General features: G+C 45.2%; 1 protein-coding gene across 2 annotated transcripts in view; it reads left to right on the top strand.

Annotated features, from left to right (window-relative positions):
- The window catches only part of LOC115166998 (transmembrane protein 266), a 117,173-nt gene that overhangs the window by 57,174 nt on the left and 43,809 nt on the right, over positions 1 to 16,190 (top strand). For both annotated transcript variants that reach the window (XM_029720997.1, XM_029720998.1), the window contains exons 4-6: positions 13,610 to 13,764; positions 14,718 to 14,791; positions 15,826 to 15,882. In XM_029720997.1, the coding sequence (XP_029576857.1) occupies positions 13,610 to 13,764; positions 14,718 to 14,791; positions 15,826 to 15,882 (286 nt within the window). The remainder of the gene's footprint in view (positions 1 to 13,609; positions 13,765 to 14,717; positions 14,792 to 15,825; positions 15,883 to 16,190) is intronic.

Below are 16,190 nucleotides of genomic sequence, written 5' to 3'. Positions count from 1 at the left end.
ATGTTAGAAAACATACTACAATGAGGAGCAGAAGCAGGGTGGTAGCTCCACCCCTCCTCTGCAAGTTTCGGACAAGTCTATGGGCCAAATCTCCCCTCCCCTTCCGAAATTCTAAAGCTGTGACCACCTGCGAAATCTTGATTTGTCCAAATGATCAGTGAGGAAAAATCTGTTCACCGGAACAAAGTTCCCCATTAGTTGTCACATCCCACAGTCTGTTGACAGAAGCTACGATATCATTTATGTTACATGCGTTTGTCCACGAGAGATTAGGATCGGGTGAAGTTTGATAGAGGTGAGGGATGTCAAAGTCATATGCGTTTTTGAAGCTTGATATCAAGTGACACTACAACTGGGTGGTTTGATTCCTGAATGCTGATTGGCTGACAGCCATGGTATACACAATAGCATTTATATTAGAATTAAGCAATAAGGACCTCAGGGGTTTGTGGTATATGGCCAATACACTACGGCTAAGGGCTGTATCCAGGCACTCCGCGTTGCGTCGTGTTCAAGAACAGCCCTTAGCCGTGGTATATTGGCCATATACCACACCTCCTCTGGCCTTATGGCTCAATTCTAATCTAAATGCTATTGTGTTCTGTATGCTGAATCCCCTATCTATCTATCTATCTATCTATCTATCTATCTATCTATCTATCTATCTATCTATCTATCTATCTATCTATCTATCTATCTATCTATCTATCTATCTATCTATTCCCCTACATCCACTCTTGTTATCTCGCCCTCTTTTTTCTCCCTATATCCATCCAAAATATACCCTTCTTTTACACGTTTACCTATTGATGCGTCCAGAATGACCTTCTACTCCTCCCACCAAGTGCCACACAGGTCGAGGGTAGTCAAGGGCTGTTTTACTATTCTCGACACTACAGATGAGTGGATTTTTTTTCTCGTATTATTAGTTACACTGTTTTGATATTGAATACTGCACTGTTGGGTAGGGCTCACGTTTAGCATTCACTGTACCTGTGCATGTGACAATTCAACGTGAAACTTGATCACCCTCAACCCAGATCATCTTCATTGTTAGACATGTTAACAAGTCTCAGGAGCAGGACTCTTTGTTGTGTGTTGCTCTGCTAAATAAATAGAATAGTGCCCCTGTGGGCTGCTTGGAACACTAATTCACTAATCATGTCTAATCACTACTGTAAGTCGCTCTGGATAAGAGCGTCTGCTAAATAACTAACTAAAAAAAAATGTAGGAGAGATAACACTGTAGTTACTATAACAACAACTGGATTACAGAGGGCCAGGGTTGACCCCAACCCAGGCTGAGAAACAATCAGTATTATTGATTATACAGTAGGATTGATATTGTTCTAATGGTAACTGTCCATTTTTATTGCTAGAATACATAAATTATCCTATTTGATATTAATATGAATTAATCAGTATTAGTCAGGTAATAATTTGTCTCGTCAATAGTTTATACATAACCTTATAAATATCCTTTTTACAATGTAACATTTCCTTAAGTTTGATAGTCCTGAAAACTCAGCTAGACTTATGTACTCTTTCTGTTTGTCAGTTTCAGGCTGAGGTTGTCGTGATCAGTGGTGCCTAAGTATCAGTAATGGGGAACCTTTCAAATGTAAAAGTAATTACCTGCGATCTCAACACATCTCTGATACTCAGTATATATATTGTGCTTAGTTGGTATTCACCTCTCCACGCTTGCTTTAGTAGAAACTTTTGTGTGTGGGCCCAGGCAGCAAAACCTAGCTGGCGGGAACATTTGTTTTTGTGGGGAGCAGCTTGAGAGGCACGCCACCCTGCCATGGTTGACTGTTCATATTTGTCAGGTGAGATTGAATTTGGAATCAGCCAAGTGGTCATTAGGACTGCAAGTTTTAGTTCACTGCCTGTGAGGGAGGAAGTTTTAATTCACTGCCCTGTGAGGGTGGAAGTTTTAGTTCACTGCCTGTGAGGGAGGAAGTTTTAATTCACTGCCCTCTGAGGGTGGAAGTTTTGTTCACTGCCCTGTGAGGGAGGAAGGTTTAGTTTGCTGCCCTGTGAGGGAGGAAGGTTTAGTTCACTGCCCTGTGAGGGAGGAAGATTTTGTTCATTGCCCTGTGAGGGAGGAAGGTTTAATTCACTGCCCTGTGAGGGAGGAAGGTTTAATTCACTGCCCTGTGAGGGAGGAAGGTTTAATTCACTGCCTGTGAGGGTGGAAGGTTTAGTTTACTGCTCTGCGAGGGAGGAAGGTTTAGTTTACTGCCCTGCGAGGGAGGACATTTTAATTCACTGCCCTGTGAGGGTGTAAGGTTTAGTTCACTGCCCTGCTAGGGAGGACGTTTTAATTCACTGCCCTGTGAGGGAGGAAGGTTTTGTTCACTGCCCTGTGAGGGAGGAAGGTTTGGTTCACTGCCCTGTGAGGGAGGAAGGTTTTGTTCACTGCCCTGTGAGGGAGGAAGGTTTGGCTCACTGCCCTGTGAGGGAGGACGTTTTGATTCACTGCCCTGCTAGGGAGGACGTTTCAATTCACTGCCCTGTGAGGGAGGAAGGTTTTGTTAACTGCCCTGTGAGGGAGGAAGGTTTAGTTTGCTGCCCTGTGAGAGAGGAAGGTTTAGTTCACTGCCTGCGAGGGAGGAAGTTTTAATTCACTGCCCTGTTAGGGTGGAAGTTTTAGTTCACTGCCTGCGAGGGAGGAAGTTTTAATTCACTGCCCTGTGAGGTTGGAAGTTTTAGTTCACTGCATGCGAGGGAGGAAGGTTTAGTTCACTGCCTGTGAGGGAGGAAGTTTTAATTCACTGCCCTGTGAGGGTGGAAGTTTTAGTTCACTGCCCTGTGAGGGTGGAAGATTTAGTTTACTGCCCTGCTAGGGAGGATGTTTTAATTCACTGCCCTGTGAGGGAGGAAGGTTTAATTCACTGCCTGTGAGGGTGGAAGGTTTAGTTCACTGCCCTGTGAGGGAGGAAGGTTTGGTTCACTGCCCTGTGAGGGAGGACGTTTTGATTCCCTGCCCTGCTAGGGAGGACATTTTAATTCACTGCCCTGTGAGGGAGGAAGGTTTGGTTCACTGCCCTGTGAGGGAGGACGTTTTGATTCACTGCCCTGCTAGGGAGGACGTTTTAATTCACTGCCCTGTGAGGGAGGAAGGTTTTGTTAACTGCCCTGTGAGGGAGGAAGGTTTAGTTTGTTGCCCTGTGAGAGAGGAAGGTTTAGTTCACTGCCTGCGAGGGAGGAAGTTTTAATTCACTGCCCTGTTAGGGTGGAAGTTTTAGTTCACTGCCTGCGAGGGAGGAAGTTTTAATTCACTGCCCTGTGAGGTTGGAAGTTTTAGTTCACTGCATGCGAGGGAGGAAGGTTTAGTTCACTGCCTGTGAGGGAGGAAGTTTTAATTCACTGCCTTGTGAGGGAGGAAGGTTTAGTTTGCTGCCCTGTGAGGGAGGAAGGTTTAATTCACTGCCTGTGAGGGTGGAAGGTTTAGTTTACTGCTCTGCGAGGGAGGAAGGTTTAGTTTACTGCCCTGCGAGGGAGGACATTTTAATTCACTGCCCTGTGAGGGTGTAAGGTTTAGTTCACTGCCCTGTGAGGGTGGAAGGTTTAGTTCACTGCCCTGTGAGGGAGGAAGGTTTTGTTCACTGCCCTGTGAGGGAGGAAGGTTTGGTTCACTGCCCTGTGAGGGAGGACGTTTTGATTCACTGCCCTGCTAGGGAGGACGTTTTAATTCACTGCCCTGTGAGGGAGGAAGATTTTGTTCACTGCCCTGTGAGGGGGGAAGTTTTGTTAACTGCCCTGTGAGGGAGGAAGGTTTAGTTTGCTGCCCTGTGAGAGAGGAAGGTTTAGTTCACTGCCTGCGAGGGAGGAAGTTTTAATTCACTGCCCTGTTAGGGTGGAAGTTTTAGTTCACTGCCTGCGAGGGAGGATGTTTTAATTCACTGCCCTGTGAGGTTGGAAGTTTTAGTTCACTGCATGCGAGGGAGGAAGGTTTAGTTCACTGCCTGTGAGGGAGGAAGTTTTAATTCACTGCCCTGTGAGGGTGGAAGTTTTAGTTCACTGCCCTGTGAGGGTGGAAGATTTAGTTCACTGCCTGTGAGGGAGGAAGTTTTAATTCAATGCCCTGTGAGGGAGGAAGGTTTAATTCACTGCCTGTGAGGGTGGAAGGTTTAGTTCACTGCCCTGTGAGGGAGGACGGTTTTGTTCACTGCCCTGTGAGGGAGGAAGGTTTGGTTCACTGCCCTGTGAGGGAGGACATTTTGATTCACTGCCCTGCTAGGGAGGACATTTTAATTCACTGCCCTGTGAGGGAGGAAGGTTTTGTTCACTGCCCTGTGAGGGGGGAAGTTTTGTTCACTGCCCTGTGAGGGAGGAAGGTTTAGTTTGCTGCCCTGTGAGGGAGGAAGGTTTAATTCACTGCATGTGAGGGTGGAAGGTTTAGTTTACTGCTCTGCGAGGGAGGAAGGTTTAGTTTACTGCCCTGCGAGGGAGGACATTTTAATTCACTGCCCTGTGAGGGTGTAAGGTTTAGTTCACTGCCCTGTGAGGGTGGAAGGTTTAGTTCACTGCCCTGTGAGGGAGGAAGGTTTAATTCACTGCCCTGCGAGGGAGGAAGTTTTAATTCACTGCCCTGTTAGGGTGGAAGTTTTAGTTCACTGCCTGCGAGGGAGGAAGTTTTAATTCACTGCCCTGTGAGGTTGGAAGTTTTAGTTCACTGCATGCGAGGGAGGAAGGTTTAGTTCACTGCCTGTGAGGGAGGAAGTTTTAATTCACTGCCCTGTGAGGGTGGAAGATTTAGTTTACTGCCCTGCGAGGGAGGATGTTTTAATTCACTGCCCTGTGAGGGAGGAAGGTTTAGTTCACTGCCCTGTGAGGGAGGAAGTTTTAGTTCACTGCCTGTGAGGGAGGAAGTTTTAATTCACTGCCCTGTGAGGGTGGAAGTTTTAATTCACTGCCCTGTGAGGGTGGAAGTTTTAGTTCACTGCCTGTGAGGGAGGAAGTTTTAATTCACTGCCCTCTGAGGGTGGAAGTTTTGTTCACTGCCCTGTGAGGGAGGAAGGTTTAGTTTGCTGCCCTGTGAGGGAGGAAGGTTTAGTTCACTGCCCTGTGAGGGAGGACGTTTTGATTCACTGCCCTGCTAGGGAGGACATTTTAATTCACTGCCCTGTGAGGGAGGAAGGTTTTGTTCACTGCCCTGTGAGGGGGGAAGTTTTTTTCACTGCCCTGTGAGGGAGGAAGGTTTAGTTTGCTGCCCTGTGAGGGAGGAAGGTTTAATTCACTGCATGTGAGGGTGGAAGGTTTAGTTTACTGCTCTGCGAGGGAGGAAGGTTTAGTTTACTGCCCTGCGAGGGAGGACATTTTAATTCACTGCCCTGTGAGGGTGTAAGGTTTAGTTCACTGCCCTGTGAGGGAGGAAGGTTTAGTTCACTGCCCTGTGAGGGAGGAAGGTTTAATTCACTGCCCTGCGAGGGAGGAAGTTTTAATTCACTGCCCTGTTAGGGTGGAAGTTTTAGTTCACTGCCTGCGAGGGAGGAAGTTTTAATTCACTGCCCTGTGAGGTTGGAAGTTTTAGTTCACTGCATGCGAGGGAGGAAGGTTTAGTTCACTGCCTGTGAGGGAGGAAGTTTTAATTCACTGCCCTGTGAGGGTGGAAGATTTAGTTTACTGCCCTGCGAGGGAGGATGTTTTAATTCACTGCCCTGTGAGGGAGGAAGGTTTGGTTCACTGCCCTGTGAGGGAGCCCATTTTGATTCACTGCCCTGCTAGGGAGGACGTTTTAATTCACTGCCCTGTGAGGGTGGAAGGTTTAGTTCACTGCCCTGTGAGGGTGGAAGGTTTAGTTCACTGCCCTGTGAGGATGGAAGATTTTGTTCATTGCCCTGTGAGGGAGGAAGGTTTAGTTCACTGTCCTGTGAGGGAGGAAGTTTTGGTTTACTGCCCTGCTAGGGAGGAAAGTTTTATTCACTGCCCTGTGAGGGGGGAAGTTTTGTTAACTGCCCTGTTTAGTTCGCTGCCCTGTGAGGGAGGAAGGTTTAGTTCACTGCCCTGTGAGGGTGGAAGGTTTTGTTCACTGCCCTGTGAGGGAGGACCGTTTAGTTCACTGCCCTGTGAGGGAGGAGGCCCCTGTTCTTTCCTCAATGCTATATGGCTCTTATCTATCTATCTATCTGTCTGTCTGTCTGTCTGTCTGTCTGTCTGTCTGTCTGTCTGTCTGTCTGTCTGTCTGTCTGTCTGTCTGTCTGTCTGTCTGTCTGTCTCTCTATCTCTCTATCTCTCTCCGTTTCAGCCATGGGGGTCACATTACTACTGTACAATAGACAAAGTCATCAAACATGTATGCCAAAAAATCTCACCTCAGATTCACATTCAACTCCTCCAGTTGAGGTTTTTGTTGGAAGTTGGAACTCAAGCCAACAGAAACAACAGAAAGAGAAAGTAGAAAGTCTGTGTAGGGCAAATTCATTAGTCCCTCTCAGAAACGTATTCTCTGATTAATTTGTGCAGTAATGCTGCAGTGAGTGTTGCCAGGCATCGGACAGCGTATTGTTTAAATCAATCAAATCAAATGTTAATTGTCACATGCTTCGTAAACCACAGGTGTAGACTAACATTGAAATGCTATCAGAAAAAAATATAAATAATAACACAAGGAATAAATACACAATGAGTAACGATAACCGAGTCGATGTGCAGGGGTACGAGGTAATTGTGGTCGATATGTACATTTAGGTAGGGATAAAGTGACTAGGCAACAGGATAGATGGGAAACAGTAACAGCAGCGTATGTGATGAGTCAAAATAGTGCAATGCAGATAGTCCAGGTAGCTATTTGTTAACTATTTACAGTAACTAGCTTAGCAGTCTTATGGGTTGGAGGTAGATGCTGTTCAGAGTCCTGTTGATTCCAGACTTGGTGCATCGGTACCGCTTGCCATGCGGAAGCAGAGAGAACAGTCATGAATTGGGTGGCTGGAGTCTTTGACTATTTTTAGGGCCTTCCTCTGACACCGCCTGATATAGAGGTCCTGGATGGCAGGAAGCTTGGCCCCAGTGATGTACTAGGCCGTACACACTACCTTCTGTAGCGCCTTCTGTCGGATGCCAAGCAGTTGCCATACCAAGAGGTGATGAAGCCAGTCAAGATGCTCTCAATGGTGCAGCTGCATAACTTTTTGAGGATCTGAGGGCTCATGCTGAATATTTTCAGCCTCATGGGGGGAAGAGGCGTTATCGTGCCCTCTTTATGACTGTGTTGGTGTGTGTGGACCATGATAATTCCTTAGTGATGTGGACACCGATAAACTTGAAGCTCTCAACCTGCTCCACTACAGCCCGTCGATGTGGATAGGGGCGTGCTCGGCCCTCCATTTCCTGTAGTCCACGATCAGTTCCTTTGTCTTGCTGACATTGTGGGAGAAGTTCTTGTCCTGGCACCATACTGCCAGGTCTATGACCTCCTTCCTGTAGGCTGTGTCATCATCGTCGGTGATCAGGCCTACCACCATCGTATCATCTGCCAACTTAATGAAGGTGTTAGAGTTGTGCATGGCCACACAGTCGTGGGTGAACAGAGAGTACAGGAGGGGACTAAGCACGCACCCCTGAGGGGCCCCTGTTTTGAGGGTCAGATTGGATGTTTTTTGCTTCTCTCACCACCTGGGGGCGGCCTGTCAGGAAGTCCAGGATCCAGTTGCAGAGGGAGGTTTTTAATCCCAGGGTCCTTATTTTAGTAATGAGCTTAAGCTTCAGTTAGTCAGAAGTTGGACTCTATACATTATCAAAGGGGCCTACTCCGCGCCACAGCAGCAATGAGATTTGTGCTAGCTGAAGGATTGTTTATGAATTTGAATGCCATAATATAGTTCAGAGAAAGGCTTCCAGTCAATACCACAAGAAGTTCAGTTCAGAGAAAGACTTCCAGTCAATACAATACCACAAGAAGTTCAGTTCAGAGAAATACTTCCAGTCAATACAATACCACAAGAAGTTCAGTTCAGAGAAATACTTCTGAGTTGGTCCTCAATTGTTCTCTCTCTCTCTCTCTCTCTCTCTCTCTTTTCACTCGGGAGCCAGTGAGTAGGTCTATATTTCCTGGAATGATCTAAAAGGTCACGTCCTGATAATGTGTTTGAAGGGAAGGAAGGGAGGAAAGGAAAATGAAGGCAGCTCAATCCTCCTGTTCCCCCTGATTTTGCTGTGAGCAAATAGACTGTGTTATACAAATCATCTGTGATTGGCTGATAAGGACTGTTCTAATCCGAGCCCTGATGAAGGCAAATAAGAGATCAGAGAGAGAGAGGTGGTGTATCATCTACTGCAGTCAGTCAGTGTGTGTAGGAGTTGCAGTCCTTTATCATGGACCGTCTGCACTCTGAGGGAGGGATGTTGGCTGATTGCTGTGTTTAGCCCCACACTCCTTGCCCGCTCCGCTCGGTCATATTGATAGCATGATTTAATCTACCTCCTCTGTTTCCCTGTCCAGCCCGGTTCAATCTCCTCCCCACCAGGGCTCCACTGATGCCTTTATCAACCTGTCCTAAGCAGACGTGTGAAGAGGGAGAGAGATGGAGAGAGCGACAGAGACAGAGAGAGATAGGAAGAGAGCATCATAGAAAGAAATAGAGGGAGAGTGCATGAAAGACAGGAAGAATTAGAGAGAGGCACACAAAAGAGAGAGAGAGAGACTGACAGGAATAATGCATGAAAGAGAGAGGGTGAGAGACTGTCAGAGCGTGTTCCTTTGGGACATCCATGTCCAGACATGAGTTAAGGACATAAGTGCTGTCCATATTTAGGCTGTCTGGTGTGTCATTGTTTTGTTGACTCCTCAGAGTGTAGCCTATGTGATGTCATGTCCATGATGAACCCCTTTCTGCAGGCCCTCGTCTGTGACATAGTCTGGTGTTGGTCCTTCCTTGAGCGGATGAGAGAAGAGGGCTCGATTCAATCCGTATCCGTATCACGGAAGTTCAGTGCTATAGCGCGATTGAAATTTAAAGGCATTCACAGTAAACGCTGCATAGGTCCGCTCAATCAGAAATTACCATTAAAATTGAATCGGGCTATAGGGTTAAACTTCCTCTATACGGATTGAATCAAGCCCCTGATGTCTCTATTGTCTGTTGACTTACTGTTTGCAAAAACATACAGGGTTAACTTTCTAAAGAATGTGCCTACTCCTGGACTGAAAAGCATGTTCAATGTAGAATCTTTATTCAAAGTGATTTTTAGTCCAGTTCTTGGCCAGGAATTCAGCCATTATTGTCTTGTAAGGGATAAGTAATTGCAATGTACAGGTAACTGCCAAAATAATGGAAACACTTGAGTAAATGTGGGAGACAAAGTATATTGAAAGCAGGTGCTTCCACACAGGTGTGGTTCCTGAGTTAATTAAGTAGGTAACAGCCCATCATGTTTTGGCTCATGTATAAGAATGCTGGGCAGGCCATTGTTTTGGCTACCATGGCTATGCCCCGATAGGATGACAATGGCCCCATCCACAGGGCACGAGTGGTCACTGAATGGTTTGGTAACTGAATGGTTTGATGAGCATGAAAACGATGTAAACGATATGCCATGGCCATCTCAGTCACCAGATCTCAACCCAATTGAACACTTACTGTATGGGAGATTCTGGAGTGGCGCCTGAGACAGCGTTTTCCACCATCATAAAAAAACACACAAAATTATGGAATTTCTTGTCGTCGAATAGTGTCGCATCCTTCCAATAGTGTTCCAGACACTTTATGAATCTCTGCTAAGGTGCATTGAAGCTGTTCTGGCTCGTGGTGGCCCAACGCCCTATTAAGACACGATGTTGGTGTTTCCTTTATTTTGGCAGTTACATGTAGTTAGTCTTATGCCGTTTTTGCAGTTCTTTTAAAGTACCATTTCTCCTTTAGTAATGAGGCCCTGAAGTGTTTTTCAGCACATTCAGCTTGTGAACAGAGTAATTTATCTTTAATACTTTGTTTTACTCCTCCTACTCAAGGCTTTTTATTGTTTGGGAGAAATGATCATATTTGACCCTCTCTGCGGAGGGCAGTATAAATGAACTATGAAACGATGCGTTCCTGAGATGGATTTGAATGTAGAATATAACTGCAGAGAATTGTCCCAAAGCAAATCAATGCAACCCTTCAACTGTCACCACCAGATGTTAGAAAGTCAAGTGTTACACAGTGGTGTGTAGGTCTATATCCATGAACTAAAGACAATACATCACTTTCACAGCTGGAGCCTTTTTGATAGGAAAAATCGAATCAAATCAAACTTTATTTGTGACATGCGCCGAATACAACAAGTGTAGACTTTACCGTGAAATGCTTACTTACAAGTCCTTAACCAACAGCGAAGTTCAAGAAAAGTTAAGAAAATATTTACCAAGTAGACTAAAATAAAAAGGAATACTAAAAAGTAACACAATAAGAATAACAATAATGAGGTTATATACAGGGGGCACCAGTACCGAGTCAGTTGCGGGGGTACAGGTTAGTTGAGGTAATTTGTACATGTAGGTGGGGGTGAAGTGACTATGCATAGATAATAAACAGCAAGTAGCAGCAGTGTGCAAAAGGGCGGGTGGGGGGTCAATGTAAATTGTCCCGTGGCGATTTTATTAATTGTTCAGCAGTTTAATGGCTTGGGGGTAGAAGCTGTTGAGGAGCCTCTTGGACCTAGACTTGGCGCTCCGGTACTGCTTGTCGTGCGGTAGCAGAGAAAACAGTCTTTCACTTGGGTGACTGGAGTCTCTGATGATTTTATGGGCTTTCCTCTGACACCGCCTAGTATATATTAAAATCAACTCCATTCCTTAGTGTTCTTTTGTTCGTATATACTTCACTTAGATGATTAGTGACATTGTCTTTCTTCTATATCCCTGTGACAGTTAGAACAGTAGAATGGATGGAACTTTGCTTGTCCGGGGCGCCAATAAAAATGTCTACTTGTTGGGGTTACTTGAGGATTGGAGTTGGGAACCACTGTCTTAATGGTTCATTTCCATACAGGATTAAGCCCAGCGTTTTACCCAAAATACTCCGACTTTTCTGTTTCCATCTACGCGGGTCGGCACCCGGGTCTCACTGGGCCAAGGCTCCGGCGGACCTGCTCTCACTTGGGGCCAAAGCCAGGCCACTGGTACTTTTCAGCTGGCATTTACATAACAATGGCTAACTGTGAACTTTAACACCTTCTCAGGTAGGGTGGTTAGAGATGTTTCATTATGTATCACCAGCAGGGTCTAGAGTAAGCTGTTTATAGACACTGAAACCTGAAGACATCAGAAGACTTTGTGTACACTTTATTCTTTCATTTCCAAACTATTACTATTCTCCTAACAGCTGATCTGCGGCAGGTAGCCTATCGCTTAGGAACGTTGGGCCAGTAACCGAAAGGTCAGTTGTTCGAATCCCCGAGACGGCTAGGTGAAAAATCTGTATGTGCCCTTGAGCAAGGCACTTAACTATAATTGCTCCTGTAAGTTGATTTGGATAAGAGTAACTGCCAAATGACAACAAACATGTACAAATCTGAGCAGATCTGTCAAGTCTATGGCAGTTTTCTAAAATGAGCTCTAGCATATGACTCCACCCTGCTGTCTGTCCCCTCTCCGTTGTGGAGATGAGATAGGAGATGAGGTGTCCAGGCCCAGGCTGGCATGGTGGTAACTGCATCCTGTGAGTCTGGCTGAGACACGGCCACCGACGGTAGAGAGAGAGAGCAGAGTCAACACCATCTGGCCCACCATACACACTCCAGCCCCACCGAACCTCACCGAGCGCCAGAAAGATGATTGCTAACAGCGTGATTATGGCTCTATTAGATTAGCCTAGCATTGTTTACGGGCTTGTGGGTTTGCCCGTGCCAAGTGTACCTACCACTACCCTCAGAGAGAGAGAGAGACTGAGAGGAGCAGAAGGAGGTGAGGGGAACTGTTCAGCAGCTGCTGTAAGACTCCTTTGCTCATTGCCTCGTGTTAGCCTACTCAGGGTGAAGTCTGAATGAATAGAGGAGAATAATATGAATTCTTCAGAGAGGATGCCTGTTTGTCACTCACTGTGGTATAATTGGGCACATCCTGTAAGCACACACACACCCAAATGGTGTATCGTCCTCGTTTGCATGAGTAAGTAAGACACAGTTCATGTAACAATTCCTACATAATATTATGAGGCTCATACAGTATCAGTTGCATATTCATATCCACATGTCGCTTAACATTTAGACTAAATGGCCCCATTTAAACATCTAAAGTCATTCCAGCCAAGCCTCATTCCCTACTAATGACTTAACAACAGCAGCAGCTGCCCTCAACTGAGGATGTGATACATACAAGCATCTCTACCCTGGGAATATATGTGTGTGTGTGAGGGGTAATGCCCTGATATCCACACACCCAAATCCTCCAGGACTGCTCTTTTCTGCTCTGCTCCTCATGCCCGTGCCTTGGTCCTATCAGTAACAGTCCAATGGCCACTCTACACAACTCCTGCCTGACTGTATGGAAATCTGATTTGGGGTCAATGAATTTCAGTAAATTCAGGAAGTAAAAGAATTAGAATTTTAGTTTACTTCCTGACTGGATTGAAATGGAATCGACCCCAACCCTGATAAAAAAATACAGCTTTATTCCATTCCACCGCCACTGATTCTGCCCACTGCCACTGATTGTTTTAGCTCTAATTAGCACCATGCTAGGGAATGAAGACCTGATCACAGAAGTGGTGTGATTAGCCAAGCTCACTGCCAGGCCCAGTGCCTGGGGAGCAGTGAAAGGTGTAGAAGAGGATGAGCCAAGTTTCCATTCTGGCTGGAGCTCTGGCATGGTTTCTCCTGTCTGTCTCCCACTGCTACTAGAGGGAGGGAACAGTGGGTCTGGGAAAGAGCTATGTATAAGATTTTATCCATGTGTTTTCTTTCAATAACTTGAAATGTGTTACTGTTGAATGGAGTCTTCTAATATACAGTCGACCCCTTCATTGCCCTCTGAATAGAGTTGCTTTACTAATCCTCTCACTGATATGCCTGAGAGACAAGTCACCAGCTCAAAGAGCCTCAGTGTCTTTCTGTCTTAATGCGGTCTCTGTTCTGTTCACACTCTTCCCCCTCCACTTCCCTGGCCCACCAAACCCAGGCTGGGTTTAGAAACTGGTTCACTACATTGCATTGATGCGGTTATATGTGTTGAATAGCACCCCTGCTGGCAAATAGAACGAACATCAGTCAGCATACAGTCGGCTGGTACAGTAAGATCTTTGAAGGAATGAAATGGTGAATACAAACCTGTGTCCATACACAAGTACTTTCTCCCTGTCTTTGGTGTACTAACACTGACTCTCTAGTCCCTTTCTCCTCTATCCCTCTCTCCTCCTCCTCTCTCCTCTATCCCTCTCTCCTCCTCTCTCCTCTACCCCTCTCTCCTCCTCTTTTCTCCTCTATCACTCTCTCCTCCTCCTCTCTCCTCTATCCCTCTCCCCTCCTCCTCTTTCCTCTATCCCTCTCTCCTCCTCTCTCCTCTACCCCTCTCTCCTCCTCGTTTCTCCTCTATCACTCTCTCCTCTCTCCTCTCTCCCTCTCTCCTCCTCCTCTCTCCTCTATCCCTCTCTCCTCCTCCTCTCTCCTCTCTCCCTCTCTCCAGGTCTAACTGGTTGAAGCCGTGCTGTGGTCGGAGGGTAGCCCTGTGGCAGGTGTGTCTGCTCAGTGCAGGCTTCAACTGTTTCCTGGTGGCGCTGGTCATCCTGGTGGTGGTCTTCTTGACCCTGGAACTCCTCATAGACACCAAGCATCTACAATGTAACTATCTTTTCCATTGACAGTAAAGGAGGATCCTTAAACACTGTGTTCTAGTGACTGTAGAAAGTTAGACTTGGGTAGTCCTGTGCTTCCTTGATCCTGTGACCCAGGTTTTGGGATTATAGCCCATAGAGACAATTATCATGATGCTGCATTAACATGCGTTCCAACCTGTTTTATAAACATGATTACATTTCTTACCAAAGAGAGGAAACTACGGCGACTAAAAGGCCCATATGAGAGAGAAACAGCATTGCCAACCGGGATAGTAAATGAGTCTATGAACTGGTCTCTACTCAACAGCACTGACTGTCTGGGCAGGTGTCATCATCGCAGTACATTACGGACTGTAAGCCAAGGTTACATCCCGAATGGTATCCTATCCCCTATATAGTGCACTACTTTTGACCAGAACCCTTTGTGCCCTGATCAAAAGTAGTGCACTATACAGGGAATAGGATACCGTTTGAGACGCACCTCAAGAGACAGGTCTGTATTGACAGATGATTCTCTCTCTGCTCTGGGGACTACAGGACACCAGTCACTTCAGATGCATTACCATAGACTCTGACTGTCCTGGCTGTCCTGTTGCCAGCTCTGGAAAGACACATGGAGGGAGTAGGAAGGAGGGAAGGAGGATGGGGGGAGATGGAGAGGTACAGGGAGATAAAGGGTGAGGGAAATGGGATGATGGACTAATGGATGGGGAAGGAGAAGTGGAGCGGGAGCATTCACAACACTGTTAGATGGAAATGAGGAATAGTGGTAAAAGACATGATGTAATATCTATGCACCATTCTTCTGCCAGATTCTGAGAAAAAATACATCTGGCTGGACAGATGTAGACATTCACAGGACATGGTAGTGTTGTTCTTGATTCCATTAAGAACAAGCAGTAAAAGTGGAATCATCCTTTAAGATACAATTTTTTTCTCTTTTGTTATTTATTCCAGTTGCCAATGCTATCCAATTTGCCAGCGTCATCCATTGGATCAGCCTCGCCATCCTTTCACTCTTCTTCACTGAGGTAATGACACACACACACACACACACACACACACACACACACACACAGGGTTAAGTAATAATTCAAGAGGAGGTTAACAAGGTTTAGGGCTTGGGTTACAGTCATATGATCCACCCAACACCTTATAACACCTTTGCTTCCTGACATTATAGATGAACGGTGTCAGAGGGGAATGGTATTGAAGGTCTATATATTAAAAACGAAACTATAGTTACTGTAACTATAGAGACCTTGACTTATTAAATGGTCATAATAATAATCTTTTTCCTATCCACCAATCAGAGAATGTCCTTCTTGTGGCAAAATGGCTTAAAGACAACAAAGTCAAGGTATTGGAGTGGCCATCACAAAGCCCTGACCTCAATCCCATAGAACATTTGTGGGCAGAACTGAAAAAGTGTGTGCGAGCAAGGAGGCCTACAAACCTGACTCAGTTACACCAGCTCTGTCAGGAGGAATGGGCCAAAATTCACCCAACTTATTGTGGGAAGCTTGTGGAAAGCTACCTGAAATGTTTGACCCAAGTTAAACAATTTAAAGGCTACCAAATACTAATTGAGTGTATGTAAACTTCTGACCCACTGGGAATGTGATGAAAGAAATAAAAAATGAAATAAATCATTCTCTCTACTATTCTGACATTTCACATTCTTAAAATAAAGTGGTGATCCTAACTGACCTAAGACAGGGAATTTTTACTAGGATTAAATGTCAGGAATTGTGAAAAACTGATTTTAAATGTATTTGGCTAAGGTGTATGTAAACTTCCGACTTCAGCTGAATAGGTTACTTTCTGTGACCATGTAGAAAAGGAAGGTTTGAGTTAAAGAAAGCCTACATTCACAGCAGCAGTATAAAAATAGAGACTGTAACTTGTCCTGTCTTTTTTTGTCCATATTCAAATGACCTTTCAGAATGTGTTGTAGATGTGTTGAAACCTGAGGAGAGTGAGAATATTTCGCATGTCATTGGAGAGGTTGTATTTGGCTTTTTTCCTCCCCTTCCATCCTTTCTCGCTCTCCCTCTTTTCACAGACTGTCTTCAGGATTGTAGTCCTTGGGATTTGGGACTACATTGAGAACAAAGTAGAGGTAAGATTAATTACGCAAGCTTCATAGCAAGTACTGAAAACATAATAACTTTCCCTCGAGAAATCATGAGTTTTATCATTGAACATTTTTTTTTCCACAAATCAATTCACATTACAGTTGTTAAATGTTAAATGCTGCCAAAAAGTCTGTGTGCATTGTAATCTTCCTCATATAAACCTCAATATAATATCTCCTAAAAACAGTGTGTAATATCTCCTAATGACAGTGTGTAATATCTCCTAATGACAGTGTGTAATATCTCCTAATGACAGTGTGTAATATCTCCTAATGACAGTGTGTAATATCTC

The sequence above is a fragment of the Salmo trutta genome, chromosome 29 (genome assembly GCF_901001165.1).
Source record: "Salmo trutta chromosome 29, fSalTru1.1, whole genome shotgun sequence".
Taxonomy (NCBI): domain Eukaryota; kingdom Metazoa; phylum Chordata; class Actinopteri; order Salmoniformes; family Salmonidae; genus Salmo; species Salmo trutta.
This window is presented reverse-complemented; position numbering and strand designations above follow the sequence as displayed.